Source organism: Eumetopias jubatus, unplaced genomic scaffold (genome assembly GCF_037043125.1).
Source record: "Eumetopias jubatus isolate StellerSeaLion01/CBP00866 unplaced genomic scaffold, mEumJub1_p1.0 scaffold_9, whole genome shotgun sequence".
NCBI lineage: Eukaryota > Metazoa > Chordata > Mammalia > Carnivora > Otariidae > Eumetopias > Eumetopias jubatus.
Genome location: NW_028274815.1, coordinates 116,766,561 through 116,792,533, shown reverse-complemented (window position 1 = coordinate 116,792,533; position 25,973 = coordinate 116,766,561). Strand labels below are relative to the sequence as shown.

General features: G+C 41.6%; 1 protein-coding gene across 2 annotated transcripts in view; it reads right to left on the bottom strand.

Moving 5' to 3' along the window:
- Positions 1–25,297, bottom strand: part of ACSS2 (acyl-CoA synthetase short chain family member 2) — a 47,920-nt gene extending 22,623 nt beyond the window's left edge. The window contains exons 1-2 of one of the 2 annotated variants that reach the window (XM_028118557.2): positions 25,050–25,297; positions 19,164–19,359 (exon numbers count right to left, since the gene is read on the bottom strand). In XM_028118557.2, the coding sequence (XP_027974358.1) occupies positions 19,164–19,359; positions 25,050–25,227 (374 nt within the window). In that variant the 5' untranslated portion in view covers positions 25,228–25,297. The remainder of the gene's footprint in view (positions 1–19,163; positions 19,360–25,049) is intronic. The other variant, XM_028118556.2, reaches the window with a different exon arrangement.
- Positions 25,298–25,973: the final 676 nt, after the last annotated feature.

The window sequence follows — 25,973 nt, the reverse complement described above, 5'->3', positions numbered from 1 at the left end:
CCGTTTTATACGTACATCGGGTGTCTCAATTTTGACACATGCAAAAATATTTATTACAATGGTTCTTTGCTATTTAGGTAGATAGCATGGTTGAAATCATTAGTGTTCATGGTAGGGTACTCTATTCCTATGGGTAGTTGAGCAGAAAAAGTTTTAAGAGAATAAGTGTCCAGATTCTCAACTTCCATATGTAATCTTTCCTAACACTGATCTGTCTGCGTTGGTTCTCCTTTTTCATTTTATCCCTCACAAGTATACTTCTCCCCTCGGGGCACCTAGGTGGCTCAGTCGTTAAGCGTCTGCCTCCGGCTCAGGTCATGATCCCAGCGTCCTGGGATCGAGCCCCGCATCGAGCCCCGCATTGGGCTCCCTGCTCCGCAGCAAGCCTGCTTCTCCCTCTCCCACTCCCCCTGCTTGTGTTCCTTCTCTCGCTGTGTCTCTCTCTGTCAAATAAATAAAATCTTAAAAAAAAAAAAAGAGCTGATTGCTCAACCGACAAATATACTTCTCCCACTCTATTAAAAAAAAAAAAAAAAAGGCACCTGGGTGGTTCAGTCGGTTGGGGATCTGCCTTTGGCTCACGTCCTGATCGCGGGGTACTGGGATTGAGCCCCGGAGCCCCACCTCGGACTACCTGCTCAGCAAGGAGTCCTCTTCTTCCTCTGCCCATCCCCTGCTTGTGCGCGTGAGCATGTGCTCTCTCTCCCCCTCAAATAAATAAATAAAATCTTTAAAAAATAAAAATAATTTTTTAAATGCCATCTCTCTCTTATCCCAAATATTATGCCTATACCATGCCAAAGTTAAAAAACAACAACAACAAACAAAAACCCTCCAGAGTGCCAAAGGGACAATTTGAGAACTGTTAACCTCAGAGGGAAAGGACCAAGAGAGCAAATCAGAGAGCTTTCTTAAGAAATCAATACTGAAAGGAGTAGTATCTTAATTTATCCAGGTGACAAACTCATGGTAACACTACTTACCTTATTTCTCTTAGAATTATAATTCAGAAGTTAAATAGTTATCATATTTATTTTAATTGAAAAAGAAGTTGGGCATTTTCTAACAAAGAAATCTCATTTGGCTGATTTGTTAGCAGTGAGAAGTTGCTATGCAAATTAGGTTATATGGTGGATATTTTCTATAGATTACATGAGCTGGTGGACATTTTCTATAGATTATATGAGCTAAATATGCAGTTCCAAGATTTCAAAAAAGATATATGAAATATATACATGTATATAACAGAAAACATACTGGAAATTAGATTTTTTTTGCAATTATTATTTTTTAAAGATTTTATTTATTTGAGAGAGAGAGAGAGCACGAGTGCACGCACACAAGCCCAGGGGAGGGGCAGAGGGAGAGGGAGAAGCAGGCTCCTGCTGAGCAAGGAGCCTGAGATGGGGCTTGATCCCAGAACCCTGGGATCTTGACCAGAGCTGAAGGCAGATGCTTAACCAAATGAGCCACCCAGGTGCCCCAATTTTTTGCAATTATTTAATCCTATGATAAAATGTTTAAATGTGAACTTTAAAATGTGTAAAGAGTTACATAATTTTTCAAAACTCTTTTAGGTATATAATTTTAAAAGTTTAAGACCACTAATCTAAATAATTATTTTTTGGGGGCACCTGGGTAACACAGTTAAACATCCAACTCTTGGTTATGGCTCAGGTTGTGATCTCAAGGTCGTGAGATCAAACCCCATGTTGGACTCCATGGGCTCCTCACTCAGTGTGGAGTCGGCTTGAGATTCTCTCTCCTCCCTCCTCTCCCCCTCCTGCTCATCTATCTCAAATAACTAACTAAATAAATAAATAAAACAAATACATATTTTTCAAAGGTATCCTGCAACTGCCCACCACATCTGAGGATGTTATAAAAATACAAGTCATAAGTCTTATCCTTTGGAGATTCTGATTTGATAGGCTGGTGGGATCCAGGAATCTGGATTATTAACAAGATCCTCAGATAATTATTTGGAGTCACCAGACCTAGATTTATTGTTTACCCCTAATTCAATGTATGAATTTACACAAATTTTCCCCTCTCTCTGAGCCTCAGTTTCCTTCTCCATAAAGTATTAGAGGGGAGGAGGGAAAAGACTGGTATTAGACTAGATAATTTTTTTTTTTTAAAGATTTTATTTATGTATTTGACAGAGAGAGACACAGCGAGAGAGGGAACACAAGCAGGGGGAGTAAGAGAGGGAAAAGCAGGCCTCCCACCGAGCAGGGAGCCCGATGAGGGGCTCGATCCCACGACCCGGGGATCATGACCTGAGCCGAAGGCAGATGCTTAACGACTGAGCCACTCAGGCGCCCCTAGACTAGATAATTTCTAATGTATCTTAGACTCCTTGATTCTCATTACTTCCTTTCAGAGGCAGGAGAATGGGCCCTAAAAGTCAGTTTCAGAGAAAAGAGGTTTTAGTTACATAGGGGGCAGGGTACAGTGGGAAGAACAAACTTAGCTGAGGTAGAGGCCAAACAGAAGTAAATAAAATAAAATTAATAAAAATAAGGGGCACCTAGATGACCTGGGTCATGATCTCAGGGTCATAGGATTGAGCCCCACATCGGGATCTGCACTCAGCATGGAGTCTGCTTGAGATCCCCTCTCCCCTTCCCTCTACCCGCCCCCTCATGTTTGTGCTCTCTCTCTCTCTCTTTCTCAGTCTAAAATAAATAAGTAAAATCTTTTTTAAAAAAGTAATAAAATAAAACCTGACATGCCTGTCTCACACAGTATTTGTGTAGATCAAATGGGAATCCAGCTAATTCCTTACACGAGTATGGAATAAAACTACATTAGAGGATAATCCTTTACCTGATCCTCACAGCTACTTTAGCAATAGGTAGAGCAGGTATAATTATCCCCATTTTAAAGATCCAAGAAATCCAAAGGAAGTGGCTTGCCAAGGCTACACAATGGGATTAAGAAAAATCTATAACTAGGTCCCAAGTTTCTGAATTCCAGGCTAGTGTTTGGTCCACTACACCAATTTGGAGTTTACCGAAATGGACATAGAGAAGACTCTTTCCTAAGAATCTCCAGGAACACTGTGAGAAAGAGTGAAGGAGACTTACATCCACTTTGAGCTTTAGCCCATGGTCAAGATCATGCACACCACAATCTCTTCAATATCCTGAGAGCTTCCTGAAAGACCCAAAACCTCTAGCAAGGAAGCTTGCATATGTCTACCTTCACAGTCAAGCACTGTACAGTCAATTTGCTCCTAGAGACATGACCCCCATTCTCTGAAATAGGCAAAATACATTGTCTCCAACATTTTCTTCCTAAATAAAATTCCAGCTCACAGGCAAAAATCTTGCCCCACCCTCCCAGAATGTGAGCTCCATGAAGACAAAGACCAGATCTCTTTTGTTTATTGCTATATCTAAGCACCTAATACATGCCTGGCACATATCATAAATAGCTATACATTAATTTTTTTAAAATTAGAAGCTGCTAGAAGCTAATAGATTGTCCATGGAGCACAGCTATCTATAAGTTGGATCCTACCTAACAGCATATTCAAAAATTAACTCAAAGTGAATCAAGGACCTAAAGCAATAAAATTCTTAGAAGAAAACATAAAAATTTCATGACTTTGGATTGGCAATGATTTCTCGGATATGACACCAAAAACACAGGTAACAAAAGAAAAAATAGACATTTGACTTCATAAAAGTTTTAAATTGATACATACTGTATCAAAAAACACTACCCCCATAGTAAAAAGGCAACCCACAGCATGGGAGAAAATATTGGCAAATCATGTATCTCATAAGGGATTAATATCCAAAATATATAGATAACTCCTAAAGATCAACAATGACAAAAAAAAACCAACCTGACTGAAAAATGGGCAAAGGACTTGAATAGACATTTCCCCAAAGGAGACATACACATGGCCAATAAGCACATGAAACATCACTAATCATTAGAGAAATGCCAATCAAAACTACAATGAGATAGCAGTATTAACAAGTGAATGAGGGCAGTGTTCTCTGATCCTTTATTATTATAAGCTCCCTAATGCCTAATGCATAAAGTTCATACTGTTCAGCCTTGTCCTGGGTTCCTCCAGAGTCTGGCCCAACCTTAACTGATCAAATTCAGCCATGCTATTCTTCTAGGCCCATCTTCAGCTCCAGCTGAAGCTCTCTCAGTCCCTGGGCAGGAATGCTGCAATGAGAGGGAAATGAATGGGCAGGGCAAGAGCTTAGGAAAACTGGGTTTCAAGTCAAGCTTTGCTACTTCTCACAACATGAAACCTTTTACAAATTATTTCACTTCTCTGGGCCTTAGGTGCTTCAACTGTAAATGAGGGAAATATTTCAGTAAATGTGCTTTCTAGATATAGGTTTTATTATTCATTCTGGCTGAGAGCAAGAAAGAGGGTTGGAAAGTAAGAATTGGTTAAAGCTTCACAAAGAAGATGGCATTATGATGGTTATGAAAGAATAAGCAGGATTTAGACTGGCTCAGATAAGGAACAGACCAATTCAGGGAGAAGGGAACAACATTAATTAGCTTAGATACAGAAGTGGAAAAGCACGGGCTAGTCTATAGGCCAATACCAATCCTAAATAATATTTTCATCTACAAGTGGTGTTTTTTCATAAAGCTACACTTATTTTATATAAAGGACTATATTTTGTGCTCTATGTTCTGCCTATTCTCATGCTGTTAAATTATCTTTATTCTTAATTGAGTGACAGTGATATAAGCTGATATTTGCGGTTTCAAAAAAGTTCTTACTTCATAAAATTTTAAATTGCAAACTCTTTGGGAGGTCCCTGCTGAACTATTTGTGAAATTTTTAAAAATCTCAATCATTTGGTATAAAATTAAATAGCAACAAATTCGTTGTTTTTTTAAGATTGTATTTATTTATTTGACAGAGAGAGAGCATAAGCAGGGGGAGCGGCAGGCAGAGGGAGAAGGACAAGCAGACCCCCACTGAGCAGGGAGCCTGACGTGAGACTCGATCCCAGAATCCTGGGATCATGACCTGCGCCGAAGGCAGTCACTTAACTAACTGAGCCACCGAGGCGCCCGCAACCAATTCAGTTTAGACCTTAAGCTACATTTTGTGGGCTGTAAGATTGAAAAGATAGAATGTTGAGATCCTGAAAGTCAAATAAAGATGATTCTGGATTGAAGGACCTTTATCTGCCCTTGTCCAGCACCTGGATACAGGTGAATCGCTGTAGCAAGGTGCTACCTTCAGAAGTGTGCATAAGCTGCTCCCAGGCAGCCTTATGGGTCTTGGCCAGAGTCAAGTTAACCCTCCAGACCTCCTCACATTTGTTCCAGAGCCCATACTTGCTAATCAGCTTCAGCTCTTGATTGAGGGGATTTCCTGAAGGGTCTCCATTGAGTCACATAGGTTTTGTGACAAACCCAGCTCCTGACCACTATTGTGTCAGCTCTACTCTCCCATCTGTACCTAAGCATGGGCCCCAGTGACTGAGAGAGAGCTGTACTTGTAACTTTCTATAAATTTAGGTATGTTTCAAAATTTAATGATTGATAATATAGACTAGGGAGGGATCATATATTGAATCCCAAATGCTTAAATTTTATTCTGTAAAGAAAAGCCAGAAAGGCCACTAGATTAAAGGCCCCTCCTCCACCTCAAAACTTTTTACCTACTAAATCCCAACCCATGAAGGAATGGAAATGATCTTTGCCAGAGTGGCCACCTAAATCACAAATGAAATGGAATGAGAGGCTAGTCCTTACTTTCATAAGCTTAAAATCCTTTAATTAGAGAAATCCAAACCACCCACCATCTAAGTCTTGGGGGACAGTGATCAAGGAAAGCAAGAAAATGCAGGTGTAGGAAAACAGCAAAGGCATGCAAAAAGAAGTAAGTGTGGTCAATCATCACACATTTCCTAGAAATGGTGGATTTTGAGCTAAGTTTGAGAAAAGAGGCTAAGTGTTCATGAGAAGAAAGGAGGGCATTTCAGAAAGGATGGAAAAGTCATCATGTGGCTGCCAGTCTTGAATCTCTCTGCCTAACAATGCCCTTGGACATGTGTGATATGTATGAGTATTAACACCACTGCACAGTAATAAATCTTTTAGTATGTTTTCTCATCTTTCATCTCAGCTAATCCTCATGGAAATTTTTTTAGATAAGCAGGACAAGATTTGCTATCCCATTTGAAAGGCCTGGAAACTGAGGCTCAGAAGGGTGTCATAACTTGCCAAAGGTCACAAAGCAATGGTTAGGACTTCTGCCTACAGATCCTCAGGCTAGACTTTTTTTTTTAATATATATGATCAAGAGATTGATCTTTTCAAAATGTCTTCTAATTGAAATTCTTCATTGGCTCCTTAGCACTTGTCAAAGCTGCACATCTCTGTGTATGAAATACAAATTCCTGATCCTCCCCAAAGCTTCTCCTCCCAGTCTTCTTTCTTCTCCAATTCAACTAATGAAAATTCCATTTATCCAGATGCTCAGACAAAAAACCTTTGAGATATTCTTTTTTAAAAAAGATTTATTTATTTGAGAGAGAGAGAGCAGCAGAGGGAGAGAATCTTAAGCAGACTCCCCACTGAGCAGGGAGCCTGATGTGGGGCCCATGATCCATGAGATCATGACCTGAGCCGAAACCAAGAGTCGGAGGCTTTACCAACTGAGCCACCCAGGCACCCAAAAAAACCTTTGAGATATTCTTGACTCCATTCTCTTCTACCCCACATCAAGTTCATCAGCAAATCCTATTGGCTCTGCCTTCAAAATATTCCACAATCTGACGACTTTTCACAACCTCTACCCTTATCTTCATTTTTATATTTTGCCTGAACTACTGTCAGTGCCTGCTTACTGTCCTTTTGCCTTTGCCCCTTGCCCTTCATCCACTACTCTCAAGATAGTATGCAGACTACATATAGTAGATATTCAGTAAAAAATTGTTTGATGAGTGGATAAATGAGCACATCTCAGTTAAGGAAAGGATGTTATTTCTTTGAGGTTTGCCCTTTAATGTCTTTAGCCTTACAAATTCTAAAGCTAGCCCTAAACCCTCAAAGTAAACTACTGGCTAGACAAGTGGCAAATTGAAGCCTGATTCGCCACAAGTGGCAAACCGTCAAAGAAGCAAAGGCTGTGTAAATAAGTATAGTGTCTACAACAGAGAATTTAAGTGTTCTGTCCGGAACAAGTTACAACCAGTATGTGACTGGCCAAGTCACTTCCACTCTCTAAACCTCAAGTTCCTCATCTGTTAAGTATTGTTGTAAACCATACCCAGGTTCAAAAAAAAACAAAGGAACAAACATACAAGTACAGAATAAAGGAGACAGTTTATTATTAGAATAAATAGAAAAGTCTTAGGTATTATAGGAGATTATAAGTTGGATGGTAGAGTATGGCTGTCAGTGGGGCTAATGTAATCTTAGATATGTAAAGTTAGGACAAAGAATGGTAATAGTTCCCTGCCCAAGGCCGACCATAGCTAGAATACTTCACTAGAGATATTGACCAACTAGAGTATGTCCAGAGGAGACTGACATGGATGATAAAAGGAGGTTGTACAGGAAACTACATCATATAAGGAATATGGGAATGTGGACTCAGCATTATCCCATCCATAAAATAAGAACACTAGACCAGATTAGGGGTTTTCAAAGTGAGCTTCACAAATCCCTAGATGTTCTACATATATAGCTTACAGGGAGCTCAGTGACAAGGTGAAGAAGCCAAAAGAATGTGGTTCTGGTCCTCCCATTCATGTTTCAACCAGATCAACTCTGATCTTGCCTGTTTTAGGTATGGGGCTCTTGGTGATAATGACAAAAATAGCTAACACAGGGCGCCTGGGTGGCTCAGTTGGTTAAGCAACTGCCTTCGGCTCAGGTCATGATCCTGGAGTCCCAAGATCGAGTGCTGCATTGGACTCCCTGCTCAGCGGGGAGTCTGCTTCTCCCTCTGACCTTCCCCCCTCTCATGTAGTCTCTCTCTTTCTCTCTCTCAAATAAAATAAAATCTTTAAAAAAAATAGCTAACACACTCTTTGCCAAGCACTACGTCCTTTACACAATTATTCCTCACAACAATCTATGTCATAGGAACTGTTATTATTCCCATTTACAGGTAGGAAAGCTGAGGTTTAAAGAGGTGAGGCAGGGCACTTGGGTGGTTCAGTTGGCTGGGTGGCTGCCTTCAGCTCAGGTCATGATCCCAGGGTCCTGGGATAGAGTCCCATGTTGGGCTCCCTGCTTAGTAGGGAGTCTGTTTCTCCTTCTCCCTCTGCCCCTCCCCCTGCTCATGCTCTCTCTCTCAAATAAATAAATAGAATCTTTAAAAAATAAAAAATAGGGGGCGTCCAATGTTTATAGTAGCAATGTCCACAATAGCCAAACTATGGAAAGAGCCAAGATGTCCATTGACAGATGAATGGATAAAGAAGATGTGGTATATATACACAATGGAATATTATGCAGCCATCAAAAGGAATGAGATCTTGCCATTTGCAACGACGTGGATGGAACTGGAGGGTGTTATGCTGAGTGAAATAAGTCAATCAGAGAAAGATATGTATCATATGACCTCACTGATATGAGGAATTCTTAATCTCAGGAAACAAACCGAGGGTTGCTGGAGCAGTGGGGGGTGGGAGGGATTGGGTGGCTGGGTGATAGACATCGGGGAGGGTATGTGCTATGGTGAGCACTGTGAATTGTACAAGACTGATGAATCACGGATCTGTACTTCTGAAACAAATAATGCAATATATGTTAAGGAAAAAAAAAGAAGAAGAAGATAGCAGGAGGGGAAGAATGAAGGGGAGTAAGTCCGAGGGGGAGACGAACCATTAGAGACGATGGACTCTGAAAAACAAACTGAGGGTTCTAGAGGGGAGGGGGGTGGGGGGATGGGTTAGCCTGGTGATGGGTATTAAAGAGGGCACATTCTGCATGGAGCACTGGGTGTTATGCACAAACAATGAATCATGGAACACATCAAAAACTAATGATGTAGTGTATGGTGATTAACATAACAAAAAATTATTTTAAAAAAGAATAAAATATATTTTAAGCAGAAAAAAAAGGGGGGGCGTCTGGGTGGCTCAGTCGTTAAGCGTCTGCCTTCGCCTCAGGTCATGATCCCAGGGTCCTGGGATTGAGCCCCACATTGGGCTCCCTGCTCCACAGGAAGCCTGCTTCTCCCTTTTCCACTCCCCCTGCTTGTGTTCCCTCTCGCTGCGTCCCTCTCTCTGTCAAATAAATAAATAAAATCTTTTTAAAAAAATAAAAAATAAAAAACAGGGAGGCAACTTGCCCAACTAGTAAGTATTAGAGTAAGGATTGAAATCCAGGCAGAGTCAAGAGCCTACTGTTGTTAATCACTATACATATAATTTTTATTTGAACAAAAGGATTCTAATGCCTTAAAAAAAACTGAAAATTACTGAATTAGATGATCTTTAAAGCATCTTCTAGATTTAAATTTCTATAATTCCACATTCAGCCTAGCAAAGGGATATAATAACTGCCCTCAAATATCACAAAATAGGATTATTCTATGTAGCCCCAGAAAATAGAATGAAAACCAAAGGAAGAGGATGGAGTGGAGAGAACGTTATAGGGAGGGAATATATCCAAGAACTTTGTAGCAGAGATGCCCAGCAGTGGGACAGCTAGTGAGTGAACTCTGTGGTCTTGGTAGTGTTCCAAAATCAGAATGATCACACATAGGGATTGCTGGGCATGGAGCTGGGGCTACAATCCCTGCTTTGTCTAGGAAGTAGACTAAATGACCTCAAAGGAGGGGCACACCACAGTGACTCAGTCGGTTAAGCTTCTGCCTTCAGCTCGGGTCATGATCCTGGAATCCCAGGATCGAGTCCCATGTCAGGTTCCCTGCTCAGGGGGAAGTCTCCTTCTCCCTTTCCCTCTGCCCCTCCCCGTTTGTGTTCTTTCTCTCTTTTGCTCACTTGCTCACTCTCTCTCTCACATAAATAAATAAAATCTTTTAAAAATAAAAAATAAATTACCTCAAAGGATTAGAACTGAGAATCTCAAATTCTCAGATAGAGGTTCAAGGTATCAGACACTGAGGATCATTATCAGTGCCCAATTTCTCTCATACCAAATCCAAGAAAAGAAAGAAGGCCCATCCTCAGCTCCATGCCTTCTGTAGTTAGAGTTTGTAAATGTGAGACTACCCTAAAGCAAGAGCCCATGCTCCCACCTGATTACCTGCTACCTTTAAGGGACAGGAAGTCACCATTGGGTTCACATACCTCCAACTTCTCCCAGTTGCCCTATTACTGTACTTCCCTACTTTGGGGACAGCAATTCTAAAGGTCAGTACAAAAGTAATTTTAACAAGTATCCTGTTCATCCCCTACAGTTTACAGGTGGGAAAAAGAAAGCTCAGAGAAGGGCATTATCTAAAGACTTTCTCCTCATTATTTACTAAACACAATGGTATACGAAGTCAGGCCCGGACACAAACTCAAGAAAGTTGACAGGAGCTCAGGATACTGAATCAGGCTTCAGACAGTCTCCATTTATTATATACTTATTATCACATATATTAGCATATATAATAATATATTAATCTATAACAAACAATATTATTACACATTTATTATTCATATCCCACCTACTTCTAAAAATATGACCGGTGACTCGGACAACACAGACTACTCGTCTCATTTTCACCACTTTGGGGAGGAGTTCTTTAAGGCATCAAGGGTCATGAAACTCAGGGAGAAGTGAAAGAAACAGATTAGAGATCCACTTTAAACATGAAATCCTCCAGCTCTCCTCTGCAGTCTGCCCCAGATTCAAACGGAGAAAGACTGTTCCCAGCAACAGTTATTTCCCCACATACCTCCATTAGCATAAAGTGTATGCTACCAGCACTAGTACTGCCCCCAGGCAAGGGGAGCAGACTCTCTATCTCAGTCTTTTCACCCCCAACCTTCTAAAATCCTGCCTTTATTTCACCATCTCAAACAGAAGCCCAGCCATGTACTGAGTCACCATAAAGTCCCTATAGGTTACATCAGAACTTATAAAAACCACTTCCTCTTCAGAAATAATCATAGACTCCTGAACTATAAGCGCCAGAAGAAGGACCTTGCAGAGTATCTGTAGTTAATCCTCCACCACTCCCAAAAAGGGAAGGCCCAGAAAAGGGAAGAGATGGTCTGAGACCATCTTCTTTCTCAAGTAAGTGTTTTTCCATACCATGTATATTTTAATTAGTAAATACGCTATTGTGAAACCAGTGAAGACGTAGCTGGAGGACAAAAAAGTCCTTCCCTTTCCATATCACTGAAAGGAACTCCAGGACATGGACCTAAGTAATTAACAGTGTCCTTGGATATGAATGTACTGTCCTAGGACAGTACACTCTAGGATCTGGCTTTCCGTATCATTTTGACAATATTCTCCCTGTCAGAACATGGACTTATCTCACCTTCCTACCTTCTCAAATACACATACACATACCTCACAGGTATCTGGAGAATTCTGAAAATCACACTCTGGAATTCGTACTTGGAAGCACACAGGGATCTTGAGAGCAGAATTTCTGTCCAAAGGTCACTCCTAAAGTCACCTGCCTCTCAGAAGCTCTGGTTTATAAGGAAGGATTAATAATAGTCAGAGGCTATAGGGAAATTATTCAGCTGAGAATGAGAGGTGAGATGGCACAGAGATGATGACAGCCAGAGGCAACCAAAAACAAACAGTAGAAGGAATGGACTATACTAAATTTCTTGGGTTTTGGAGACTGGGGTCCTCTCCTGGAATAACCTAGAGATTTAGCAGTGAGTATAAATTGCCAGAATAATAGCCATCAACCACTCTTTTCCCCTTTCCCCACAAACCCTTTAATTAATCCTCCAAATATTCTACTGTCCCCCAGTGTCTCTTCAACTAGCCAATCCCTACTCTTGCACTACCCCTAATATCCCTCACTGACTATCTCTCCCTGAATGTCTATTCCAGTAACTTTGTCACTGATCACCTTCTCACACATATACACATTAAGCCCCTACTAACACCTCTAAGGCCACACTAGGAGGAAGAAAGTACAAGAGAGGTTGAAACCAGTTGTTTGGAGGGCAAATTTAGCTTTTGGATCAGATGAGCAGGTGCCTTTGAAAAAGGTAAAATGTTATATAGACTAAGGGGACTGTTGACTCTTCTCTCTCAACTTTCTGTCTCTACCATCTACACATGCAGTTACCTATGTTGTTTTTTTTCCTCCAAATTACTTTAAAATTTCATCTTTCCATTCCATTCCCACCAGGAGTAACCCAGTTCAGGCACCTCTACCCTGAATAATAAACTCCCAGCAATCTGGCTTCACAGTCCCATTTCCATATGTATCCAGACTAATCTTCTTAAATCCAGCTGTGACCATATCATTCCCCTGCATATAATCCTTTCATAGGTCTCCAAAAAATAGTCAAGATCTCCCATTCCTGGATAAAGAAGATGTATTATATATATACAATGGGATATTATGCAGCCATCAAAAAATTGAAATCTTGCCATTTGCAATGATGTGGATAGAACTAGAGGGTATTATGCTAAGCGAAATAAGTCAATCAGAGAAAGACAATTACCATATGATTTCACTGATATGTGGAATTTGAGAAAAAGACAGAGGATGATAGAGGAAGGGAGGGAAAAATGAAACAAGATGAAACCAGAGAGGGAGACAAACCATAAGAGACTCCTAATCTCAGGAAACAAACTGAGGGTTGCTGGAGTAGAGGGGGGTGGGAGGGATGGGGTGGTTGGGTGATGGACACTGGGGAGGGTATGTGCTACAGTGAGCACTGTGAATTGTTTAAGACTGATGAATCACAGACCCATACCCCTGAAACAAATAATACATTATATATTAATTTTTAAAAAATCTCCCATTCCTGGACCTCATCCACTGTTGAAGACAACCTTGACTCCTCTTTGTCTCACTCCCCACATCCAATGCAAGTCAGCAAATTCCATGGGCTCTTCACCCAAAACAGATCCAGATTTTGACCACTTCTAACCACCTTCAAGATACTACTATGGTCTAAATCACCAACATTGCTCATCTGATTTCTATAATAGCTTCCTAATTGTCCTCCCTGCTTCTACTCTTGCCTTCTGTCTATTCTCAACTCAAAAGACAGAAAGATTCTAAATATACATCAAATCGTTGTCACTTGCATGCTCAGGATTGTCCAGTGGTTCCCTATTTCACTATAAATAAAACCCAAAAGCCTGTTTTGACTTTCAAGGTTCTACATGATCTAGTGTCCTGCTGACCTCATTCCTAATACTCTCTCTCTAGTTCACACTGCTTCAGCTACATTACCTTCCCAGCTAGTCTTCAACAAAGCAGCAGCACACTCCTACCTCAGGGCTTTCGCACTTGCTCTTCCATGTACTTGGAATATTTCTCATTCTCAACCCAACTATCTGCATGGCACACTCTATTTCCTTCCTAAATGTCTGCTCAAATGTCACCTTTATCAGACAGTTTTTCCCTTATCAACCCCCACTCTTTGTTGTCATTCCCTTTTCCTTTATGCCACGCTGTAGTTTTCTATAGCATTTATCACTACCTGTCATATATTTATTGGCTTGTTTGTTTATTGTCTCTCCCTTCAAGCTGAAATATAACCTCCATGAAGGCATGGATATTGTTCAGAATAGTTCCTGATATGTAGCAGGTTCACAAAAAGTATTTATTGAGTGAATAAATTGTTCCCTATATGAACTCTTTACTCCAGACAAATTTGGTCTTCTCAATGTCCCAATATAATAGTAATGATGGCTAATATTTTTTGAGTACTTTCATGTACCAGGAATTGGACACATGAGTTTGTTATATGCTATTCAATCAATGAGATGGAAACTTTTATCCACATTTTACAGTTGAGGCTCAAAGAGATTAAATAATTTGTACCAAATCATACAGCTATTTAGTGGCAGAAACAGGACTTAGGTTAGTCTGGTACCAAAGCTTATTCTCCTAATTGTTATCATACTGACTCCCTACATGCTTTCTCCCTTCTGTGAACTATTTGTGTAAGTGGCTCTTTGCAATTTGGGCCATAGTTGCTTTCCAGCTGATTTATATAGGCCCATTTGGTGTTCCAAACAGAATGTCAATTCTGTGAGACCAAGATCTGGGCCATTAACACGTGATAACACATTTTATCTTATATTTGCAAGCAAATGAACTTAAAGTTAATTCAAATTAATTTGACTAATATGACAAATTTCTCTTTTCAACTGTCACAGCTTAGTGTTGGACAACTAGAATAATGAAGTAGGATCATATGGTGAAAAGAATAGCTGACTAGGAATGAGGATATCTGGAGACTGGTCTCAGCTCTGTCTCGAAGCAGATATATAACCCTTAAGCAAATCACTTAGCCATCCTGGTCTTTAATCTATCCATCTGTAAAGAGAATTGGCCTAGATGGAGTCTAAATGGTCACTTCAAGTTCTAAAAATACTATTGTTCCATGAACATCTACAATGTGTTAAGCCAAAAGTATAAGGCCAAATTCTTCCTTAATATGATTCTAAGAGCACTATTTCCTCTGTGCATTATTTCCGAGCATGCCCCAAAACAAGCAATGAGCTACAAATGTGGTTTGCTAATGCCACTAGAGCTATATAAATACGTAGTTTAGGTTGAAAAGAAAGTCATACTGTGGACCATAAGAAGTATATCAATTAGAGGGGCGTCTGGGTGGCTCAGTCGTTAAGCGTCTGCCTTCGGCTCAGGTCATGATCCCAGCGTCCTGGGATCGAGCCCCACATTGGGCTCCCTGCTCGGCCGAGAGCCTGCTTCTCCCTCTCCCACTCCCCCTGCTTGTGTTCTCTCTCTCGCTGTGTCTCTCTCTGTCAAATAAATAAATAAAATCTTAAAAAAAAGTATATCAATTAGAGCAAATCATGGAAAAGATGTTAATAAGGGTGTCTGAGTGGCTCAGTTGGTTAAGCAGCCAACTCTTGATTTTGGATCAGGTCATGATCTCAGGGTCCTAGGATCAAGCCCCACATCCGGGCTCTGCGCTTCAGTATTTTCCCTCTCCCTTTGCCCCTCTCCCCACTGCACACACTCTCTCTCTCACTTTCTCAAATAAATAAATAAACCTTTTTTTAAAAGGGCATTAATAAAAATTAGAGCCGGAAGAAGGCAGACTCCAAAACAAAAGATTTTAGAGGAAAAAGAGGACTTCATAGAATAAATGATGATAGAGAGTTTGAAAAATCTTGAGAACAAGATAAAGGCAAATAATGCAAGAAAAAATGGTAGGCAATTTTTAATTTCAGAGAAAACAAAAAAGGAAATGCATAAAAGGAAACACAATCATAATATATTACTCTTACGTAAACATTGGTTTTAAATTAACTAAAAAACAGAGCTAGGTAGATGAGAGAAAGAAGTTGGAGGAATATATAAGAACCAAGTTCTCATCTACCATTATAGGAAGTCATAATTTCTAAAGTACGTAGTATAAGCATATTATTTAAAAATATGGAGGTAAAAAAGGAAAATAACCAAATATCTGGCCTATTTGCACTTTACTTTTTTATAACAAATGTGATTTATTTGTAGCTTGGTTTTACTTCATTAACAACATAAAATAACTGAATTATAATGGCCCATGTGATACTTGTCTCCTACTCCTCTACCCCTATTTCCATAACACATAATATATGACTGACCAGCCAATATCTTTAACAATTCTTGGTGGAGTGGCCAATTAAAAATGGGGTGAAGGGGCACCTGGGTGGCTCAGTCGTTAAACGTCTGCCTTTGGCTCAGGTCATGGTCCCCGGGGTTCTGGGATCGAGCCCCACATTGGGCTCCCTGCTCAGTGGGAAGCCTGCTTCTCCCTCTCCCGCTCCCCCTGCTTGTGTTCCCTCTCTCACTGTGTCTCTCTCTCTCAAATAAATAAATAAAATCTTTAAAAAAAAATGGGGTGAAGATGTCTTGTTGGTGGAGTTATAGAATTTTGCACTAGAAGCAGATTTAGAAATTATATAGTCCAGGGCTTCCCAAATTGGTGTTCCACGGAATACTGCTTCTTGTAATATTAATAGCATGCTGCAAAAAGTGTTTGGGGCTCAAATAAACTTGGGTAATCCCACATTTAAAAAAATTAATCAGGTATCTTTACTGTAGGAATTCTTGGAGGCTTTATTGTTAATACACACTGGGAATCCCACAAAAGCAATTTATTATGTAGTGTCTCTCAGACTCATTTGTTTCATGAATTAAACCCCTACTAATATCTCTAGTAATGAGTGGTTTCTGGAGCATTCTTTAGAAAACACTGATCTAGTCTACTACCCTCATTTTACAAATGGGGAAAGAGAGGCTCTCTAGAGCCTGTTCAAGTCTGGATGGCAGGGGAACCAGAAAGAAGGGCTTCGGGATTCTGGAGCACTTGAACAACTCTGGCCTATGTTTTCTCAGCCTTTCATCACGTACCTGAATTATTTCAAATATCTTTATTTGAACTTTACATATCTTTATTTTTTTTAAAGATTTTATTTATTTATTTGACAGAGAGAGAGACAGTGAGAGAGGGAACACAGGCAGGGGGAATGGTAGAGGGAGAAGCAGGCTTCCCGCAGAGCAGAGAGCCCGATGCGGGGCTCCATCCCAAGACTCTGGGATCATGACCTGAGCTGAAGGCAGATGCTTAACGACTGAGCCACCCAGGTGCCCCTGAACTTTATATATCTTTAAAGATTTTCTGATCCCTAAGGAACTTAGGAAGCGAACCCAAGTGTCGGTTGGAGCTCAAGCCATAAAGTCCCAGGACAGGAGCTAAAGAAAGTCCCAACATGGGACGCCTGGGTGGCTCAGTCATTAAGCGTCTGCCTTCGGCTCAGGTCATGATCCCAGGGTCCTGGGATCGAGTCCTACATTGGGCTCCTTGCTCAGTGAGGAGCCTGCTTCTCCCTCTCCCTCTGCTGCTCCCCCTGCTTGTGCTCTCTCTCTCTCTGACAAATAAATAAATAAAAATCTTTAAAAAAAAGAAAGAAAGAAAGAAAGAAAGTCCCAACAGGCATTGAAGACTGAGTTTTGGTGGCAAAGTAACCCCAAATTAAGCAATGGCAATGTGAATAGACAACTCACATTTGTACAGTGTTTTCCAATAGTAAATGCTTTCACAACATCATCTCATTTGATTCTCATAACAATCTAATGAGAAAGGACAATGGTGAAATTCTTATCTTCATTTTATGGAAGAGGAAATGGACTCTCAGAGAGTTAAATGCCTTGCCTGTGTTATATAGCAAGTGAATGGCAGAGTTGGGCTTACATTAGGGCTCTTATCAATGTATCATACAAACTGGGCAAATTTTGACTGAGTATCAATTAACTCTTCCATGAAACATCCAAGCTGCTCCTACTGGCTCACTTAAAAACAAACAGATCAATTCTCAAAGTGCTCAAGGGTGGTAGCAGAAACAACAACCCAATTACTGGAACTTCAAGGTCCTATTTGGGTTCAGTATAGTAATACCACCCATAAGCTATGCTGCTGGAAGGAGGAGGTCTTAAAAAGTTCCCACTATAAGGGGCACCTGGCTGGCTTGGTAGGTTAAGCGGCTGACTCTTGATATCAGGTCCTGGTCTCGGGGTCATGAGTTCAAGCCCCATGTTAGGCTCTGCTAGCGTAGAGCCCAGTTAAAAAAAAAAGTTGGGGCACCTGGGTGACTCAGTCGGTTGCTAAACCGTTGGTTTTGGATCAGGTCATGACCTCAGAGTTGTGAGATTGAGCCCTGCATCAGGCTCCGTGCTCAGCACAGAGTCTGCTTAAGTTTCTCCCTCTCTCTCTGCCCAGAAACCACTACCCGCCCCCATGCTCTCTCTGTGTCTCTCAAATAAATAAATAAATCTTAAAAAAAAAAAGTTCCCACTGGGGAGGCAGCATATCTACTGTTACCAACAAGGAGTCAAATAGACTTCGGTTTGAATCCTGGCTCTACCACTTACTTACCCTATGACTTTATTCACTATTGTAACTCTCTGTGCTTCACTTCTTCACCTATATTGAAAAGCTAATGTAAAGAATTAGAGGGAAAACATAGTGTCACAGTTATGAGTGTAAACTCTGTAACTGTACTACCTGGGTTTGAATCTCAGCCCTACTTCTCATTAGCCATCTGAATGGCTTCAGATAAGTCACTTAACATCTTAGAACTTGTTTTCACACATGTAAACTGAGGAAAACAGTGCATTCTCAGTTGTTGTATGAAATATTTGTTAAGCATTTGAGCATAGCGTCTGACACTACTGGGGAATGTCATCAAAAAGAAGTGACCGCTGATTTACCTGACTAACCCATAAGCTGGATCCTGGCACTAGGAGACTTCTTACCCCCTTCCATATCCTTGGAATGTGGGTTCCATTTGCCTTTCCTGCTCCCAGAGGCTACTCCAAGGACATAGCCTTGCAATGTGGTGATGTGGTATTGAAAACACCTGCACAGTACTGAGCCCGCTTAGGACCTTTTTACAAACTTTTAAGATTTGGAGGGCAAGTGCAGTGATCCATTCATCTTGCTGCTGCCCAAAACAAGCTTTGTATGTAAGTTCTCTTTGCTTATTAAAACTGCCACCTACCAACCTGGAGTGGCCTGCCACTTTCTTCAGTCTCTCCCTGCCCTCAGTTTATGCGAGCCGGTTTCAGATTACACCTGGGAAACTCCAGAAAGGACTGTGAACCAACAGGTTCTATAGCTCAAAGATAACGATGACAACCGTGGTCCTAGTAGTGAACAACTCCATAACCACTTTGTCCCAAAGCAAAATGAAAAAGAATGCTACTCAGTCCTGTTTGCTTCCATTTACCCTCTCCCCTCTTTTCTCTCCAACTACAAGCAAAGAATACTAGACTAGAAATCAGGACACTTGGCTCTGAATGTCACACTAGTTAAATGATTTTAGGGAAGTCATTTCACTCACTTGAGGTATTTTTCCTCATCTGAGATTAAATTAATGATACTTTATTTACTCTGCCAGGTTGTTTTAAGCATCAAATAAGTTCATAGATTTTAAAGTACTTTGTGAACTATGAAACACTATATAAATGTGAGGGGTAACTTTTTATCTGTCACAGACTTCAAGATAGATGTTTTTACCAGTAAAAAGCAACTTTATCTCCAAGTTTTTTCTCGTGGACAATTCGATCCAGTACGTTGTAGCAGATGTTAGTAGTTGCTCCTTTCATCCACTCGATGAAGATTTTCCCTTTAGTCACATCAAAATTGTACTGGAGGAATGGGCCAGGACATGAGGTCTTCCAGTAAAATTCCTTGGCAATGTCTCCCCAAAACTCTGCAACAGAAAGGGAAACCCAGACATCACTAAGATTCTCAGACATATTTATCCTCAGATAGCTTTACCAGTCTATGACAGGAACAAGTTACAACTTCTCTGCCCTGTACTCTAGGACCCACTACCTAGATCCCTCCTCTACCTGTCTAATCTTTAGATTACTAACTTAGATCTTAGATTACTAACTAACCTACTACTTTCCTAACCCACCTTCTATTCCCATGAACTGAATCTTGACTCAAATTTCTTCCTTCCCTCCTCAAAACTGCCATTCCATTTTTCATCATCTATTCGAATCATAGCCACCCAGTGCTATCACAATGCTTAGCATATTGTGGTCAATCAGTAAATTTTTTAACAAATTAATCAGTGAAAGGAAGAAATCCTTTACCCACAGAGTCTTCCGATATACATAATATCTTTCTCTTAATTTGTTCATTCGCTCTCGGCAATGATTTAATGAGTACCTCTTTCTCCTACTACATCTTGCCCAAGTGTTGCTTGCTATGTGCCAAATGTCACTTTAAGCTCTTTATATGTATTATCTCATTTAGTCTTTTTTTAAAAAGATTTTATTTATTTATTTGACAGAGAGAGACACAGCAAGAAAGGGAACACAAAGGGAGTGGGAGAGGGAGAAGCAGGCTTCCCGCCGAGCAGGGAGCCCAATGTGGGGCTCGATCCCAGGACTCTGGGATCATGATCTGAACCGAAGGCAGACGCTTAACAACTGAGCCACCCAGGCACTCCTATCTCATTTAGTCTTTACCATAACCATGAGAGGTAGGCTTCATTTTCATTCTCCTCTCGTTGGTTTAAAAAGCAAGGCTCAGAGAAGTTAAATAACTTGCCCTAGGTTATACAGTTACTAAGTAAAGATGTGAACTGCCCTGAGGAAGACATTTTTGCTAAAATCTAAAAGATGAATAAGAGTTTTTCTCCACTTCCCCACCAGGAACAGAGTACCATGGGATAGAAAGGAACCAAGGGTATGTGTTAAGAGGAACTCCTTGAGGCTGACGTACTAAGAATAAGAGAAAGAATAGCAGGAATTGGTACATAAATTGCGCAGATCATGCAATCCTTCTGGGCATGATAAGGAATTTGATAGTTATCCTACGAGGAATGGAAAGTCATTGTAGGATTTCAAGGAGAGGGACATGATCAGATAATAATCTTTTTTTTTAAAGATTTTACTTATTTATTTGAGACAGAGAGAATGAGAGCCAGAGAGCACGAGAGTGAAGAGGGTCAGAGGGAGAAGCAGACTCCCCGCTGAGCAGGGAACCTGATGTGGGACTCGATCCCGGGACTCCAGGATCATGACCTGAGCCGAAGGCAGTCGCTTAACCAACTGAGCCACCCTGGCGCCCCAGATTAATAATCTTAAAATATTTGCCTGGCTACTCCAGAGAAAATGTATTCAACAGGTAAAACATGTAATTGCAGAGCACTTAGGATACTGTCAGTACAGGATCAGGAGCTAGAAGGGAAGGGAGAGACACACTTAGAATCATAACAATGAAAGGAACTTTAGAGATTATCACCCCTTCATTTCACCAATAAGAAACCAAATTCGCAAAGGTAAAGTGACTTGCTCAAGGTTATGTGATTCAGTTTATACAACAGTTGGAAAGATAAGACTAACACATGAAATACTTTAGAATGTGCAAGACAGAATATAGTTGAAAGCTAAATCATATGGTGTACAACTTGCAATCAATTCAAGAAATCCAAATTAAGTCATTCCCAAGGTGCCATTATATACCTATAAAACTAACAAAGATTAAAAAATAAAAAGATAAATCCAGTGCCAGAGTGGTACTGTAAAAGAGATATTCTTATATGATAATGGCATTGCAAGAAATTGTCATAATCTTACTGGATAGCAGGTGATGACTGACTAGAGCCATAACATTTTTTATACCCTTTCATCTGCTAACTCAATTTTGGGGAACACACTATAAGAAAAAAATTCCAAAGAAAAAATGAAGTGATAGCTAAAGAGATATTTATAGTGACACTATTTATAACAGTGAAATTGGAAACAACCCAAGAGTCCAACAATTAAAAAAAAAAAAAACACCTGATGAAAACTAGTAATACTAGTAGTAATACAAAAGAATACTAAATGGCCACTAAAGAGAGAGCAAATGGGAGATGGCATTTCAGTGAATGCCATTCCTGTACCAGGCACTGGGCTAATCTCACTGAATCTTTTTGTCAAAAAGATTTTATTTTTTTATTTTTTTTTAAACTACGGTTACCACTTTATTTTTTTTAAGATTTTATTTATTTATTTGACAGAGAGATAGAGAGAGAGTACAAGTGGGCAGAGTGGCAGGCAGAGGGAGAGGGAGAAGCAGGCTTTCCACCGAGCAGGGAGCCGGACGTGGGGCTTGATCCCAGGACCCCAGGATCATGACCTGAGCCGAAGGAAGCAGCTTCACTGACTAAGCCACCCAGGTGCCCCCAAAAGATTTTATTTTTAAGTAATCTCTGCATGCAAGGTGGGTCTCAAACTCAAAACACTGAGATCAAGAGTCACATGCTCTATTGACTGAGCCAGCCAGACGCTCCTCACTGAATCTTTTCTTTCATATTAAAACACTCAAAACTGAAGTATTTTTATTTTATGCACAATGAGTTAACATTAAAGTAGGTATCCTGGATATCTGCAGTTAAGGTAGGTATCTTGGATGACCCAAAGAAGCTTACTTAATCCAACTAAATGAAGCCTATATCCTTGGTGTACTGACGGGAACACTGCCCATATTGAGGCTGTATTGCCCAATCAGACCATGCTGTTTTCAGCATAGGCAGCAAGGAGAACCCTGGCCAAACTTTCTAAGATGGCTCCAGGAGAGCTGCTGGTACCCATCTTGCTCTCTCGGATGCAACGAGGCAAAGGGTCTCATTAAATTTTTATACGGCCCTATGAAGTACACATTAATTATCCTAATTTTATAGATAAGAAAACTAAAGCTCAGGAAACAGAGGAAACTCTCCCAAGGACCACACAGCTAGAAACCAGTCTACAAAATCACATCTGTTGTTACAACTACATCGAGTACATGTATGTACTCAAAAATATTTTTAAGTGATAAGAGTAGGCATAGATTATGTAAAAGTATTTAGGAATCACATTTATATGTATCAATAAGGATGAAGAAAACTGAGTTTAATAATCGCTTAGCTTTGTTCTGTTTTGGTAGGGGTGTTGAAATCTGGATGTTTTGTTGACACACATTTTAAGTACAAAAGAAGTTCAGAAGATTAAAAGATGAGCATGGACTGGATGATCAGGGAATGCTGGGTGAAACTGGTGGAGTTTGACCAGGTAGAGAGGAGCAGAAGGAAATGGGCAAAGGCAAGGAGATGGGAAAGAAACCTTTGTGTATCCAGTATATCAAGGAGAATGACTTGTCTAAAATAAAGGGTATGGTAGGGAATAGTGGGAGTTAAGAACAGAGAGGTGGGGTGGAGCTAGTTATACAGGCCTTGAAAGAAAGGCAAAATTTTAATTTGAAATTGGAGGAAATAGAGAAATATTGGAAGATTTTGAAGTGACATATGAAAGCAGTGTTTCCAAGATATCAATCTAATAGTGTTTATTTTAGATAACCCTATGAGAGAGATTGAAGGTAGGTGAGACCACAGGACAGGAGAATCAATTAGGAGTCTGCTTCCTTGAATTAAAAGGTTCTGTGGGAATGGAAGAAAAGGTAATCAGAGACATTTTGAAAGAGTATTGAACAGAATTTGGTGAAAGGCGGACTGTGGGGTCAGTGAAGAGGAAGAGTACAGCTATCAGGAGTACAGATTCTGTGGTCAAGACTACCTTAGTTCAAATCCCAGGTCCACTGCTTTGTGGCTTTGTGACCTCGTACAAGTTAGTTAACCTCCCTACGCTTCAGTTTTCTTTGTATAATGGGGATAACAGTCTCTACATCAAATCAAACAGGATTTGTGCTCAGTAAGCGATAAACAATCTTAAATGAGATATATGGATAGAAAAGATCTATCTCTGGTTGACAGATCTTATTAGAGGAGAGGATGATGCAAGAGATTTAGTTTGGGATACTGCCATTGACAGGGATTAGAAAATTAAGGGGAGAGCAGATTTGGGAGGGAAAATTGGTAAGTCCCCAGTCACAGTCATGTTAAATATGGTATAACATCAAGGTGTGTGAATAAAATGGTCTACAGAACAATGAAATTTGGGACCAGGGCATAAGTGGGATCCTGGGCCCAGGGCTAAATATACAGACGTTATTATTGTAGAATTAGATATAAAACAGATGAACTCATGATGAAGAAAAATATAGAGAAGGAAGAGAAAAGAAAACAGGTCTGAGGATTCAAACTTGGATACTGCCTGTAACAATGAACCACTCTACACTTGACTCAATCCTGTCTTGCATTACTTAGTAATCACTTTGTCCATGTTGTTCTTTTTTTTTTTAAAGATTTTATTTATTTATTTGAGAGAGAGAATGAGATAGAGAGAGAGCATGAGAGGGGAGAGGGTCAGAGAGGGAGAAGCAGACTCCCCGCTGAGCAGGGAGCCCCATGCGGGACTCGATCCCAGGACCCTGGGATCATGACCTGAGCCGAAGGCAGTCGCTTAACCAACTGAGCCACCCAGGCGCCCTGTCCATGTTGTTCTTATTGTTATCAAACCAACCACCATTTATTGAATGCCTATGGTGCATCAGGTACTCTACAATGCACACTTATCACCTGCTCTGGACCTCAAAGAAACCTAGAAGCAAGTATTATTAGCTGTATCTTACAGATGACGAAAAGGAATCTCAGACAGATTTAAAACTCTGCTTAAGACGGTGCAGTGAATGAGTGGTAGAGCCAGGGTCTAAATCTAGATTTTTCTGGGTTTGATTCATTGCCCATGCTTATCCCATAATGCTGCCTCCCAATTCAGGTACAGTTTTGACCCCTTATGCAGACTGAGGACAAGAGAAAAGAATTTTCCTTACACATTATTAAAGACATGGGCCTATCAATCAGAATTTCTGAGTTATTACAATCCCAGTCTAACTTTGTTTTTTTTTTTTTAAACGTGGCATTTTAGTGACTTCCACTGGGATTTCTGAAACATGAAAAAGAGACCTGGGACTCCGTTACTAATTTGGGGGACCGCAGGATGGGAACCAGACCGGTTACTGACCCTCAACAGTGGAGACTAAGTCACAAAGTAAAAGGTGTCAGGAGGCAACGGCTGATTTGCGCGAAAGGGAGCAAAGTTTTATGGCTCTCCTCCCCTCAAGGCGTCCCTTCACCTCTGAGAACCCATCCTTTCACATTAGGAATTCTCCTTTTCTCATGGAACTTTCACTAGCCTTAAGGAAGCCCCATCTCCTCACGAAACCCCCAAGTCGCCGAGGAACTCTCCAACTGCTAGGGAACCCTCATCTCCACACAGAACCCTCCTTCTCCCCACAGAACCCCCCACATTCTCCCGGAACTCCTTTTCCATCTCCTCCAAGAACCTCCCCATCTCTTCACAGACCCTTCAACCTCCCAAGGGAAACCCCAACTCCGCCGAGGAACCCAGATCTCCTCACGAAACCCTCGTTCCCCACGCCACGCGCCCAATTCCTCACCCGTCTGGAAACCCCCCCGGTCTCTCTTCTTTGACCCCGCCCAGGGCCGCCCGGGCCCGGCCTCACCTCGCGGCTGCTCCACTGAGCGTCGGTGCAGCTCGCGGTAGCGCTGCAGCGACCGGACGTGCGCGGAACGGCTGACCTCGGGTGGCGGAGACCAACTCCGCACCCGGTTCCGGGCTCCAGCCTCTTCCCGCTCCGCGCTCCTGCTGCCGCTCCGGCCCCGCTCCTCCGGAAGCCCCATCGCGTCAAGTTCCGAGCGCGGTAGCAGCCCTCACTGTCGCTCGGGGCACCCAGGCGGGGAAAACAGGCTGGCCCAGGGGCGGGGCCTTACGGGAGGAGGAGAGACAGGGCGGGAGGAGGCGTGGCGTAGGCGGACCCGGCGGTGAACGGCCCGGAGGGGCGGGGCCACGCCCGATGGGAGCAGGACCAGGGTTAGCAAAGACAGACCGGGAAAAGTCGAGTATTGCTTGAGGGTTGAGGGCGGAGCTGACTGCGGAAGGGGTGGGGCCGTAGAGTGAGCGCAGAAGGGGCGGGGCCAGGAGTGACAAGAGAGGATCGACTCTTGGAGGGGAGGGGCCAGGCGTGACAGTAGAAGAGGTGGGCCCTCTCCTGTCATGGAGTGACGGGGAGTGGCGAGGCTCGATGTGACAGGAGAGGAGGCTGGATCATGGAGTGACCGTGGTCGGGTGGGGTCTTGGAGTGATAGATGAGAAGTTGGGTTAGGGCGGGGCTCGAGCGGGAAAGAACTGGGCAACCGAGAGGAGTTGGATCAGGCCCATAATGGAGCCGCCCCGTGATCTGATTGCACAAGCCTGTCACCAAACCGAGTTGGAAAGCCAGGTGGAGTAGGGTCCTTTGTAACACCCTTCCCCTCAGAACTATTCCCCAATTCTGAGTAAACCCCTCCCTTCTGTCCCCAGGAAAAACTCCTCCCACGACGCTGAGGGCACAGCCTGGGGACAGGTTGCCCTCTCTGCTAACCTTGGG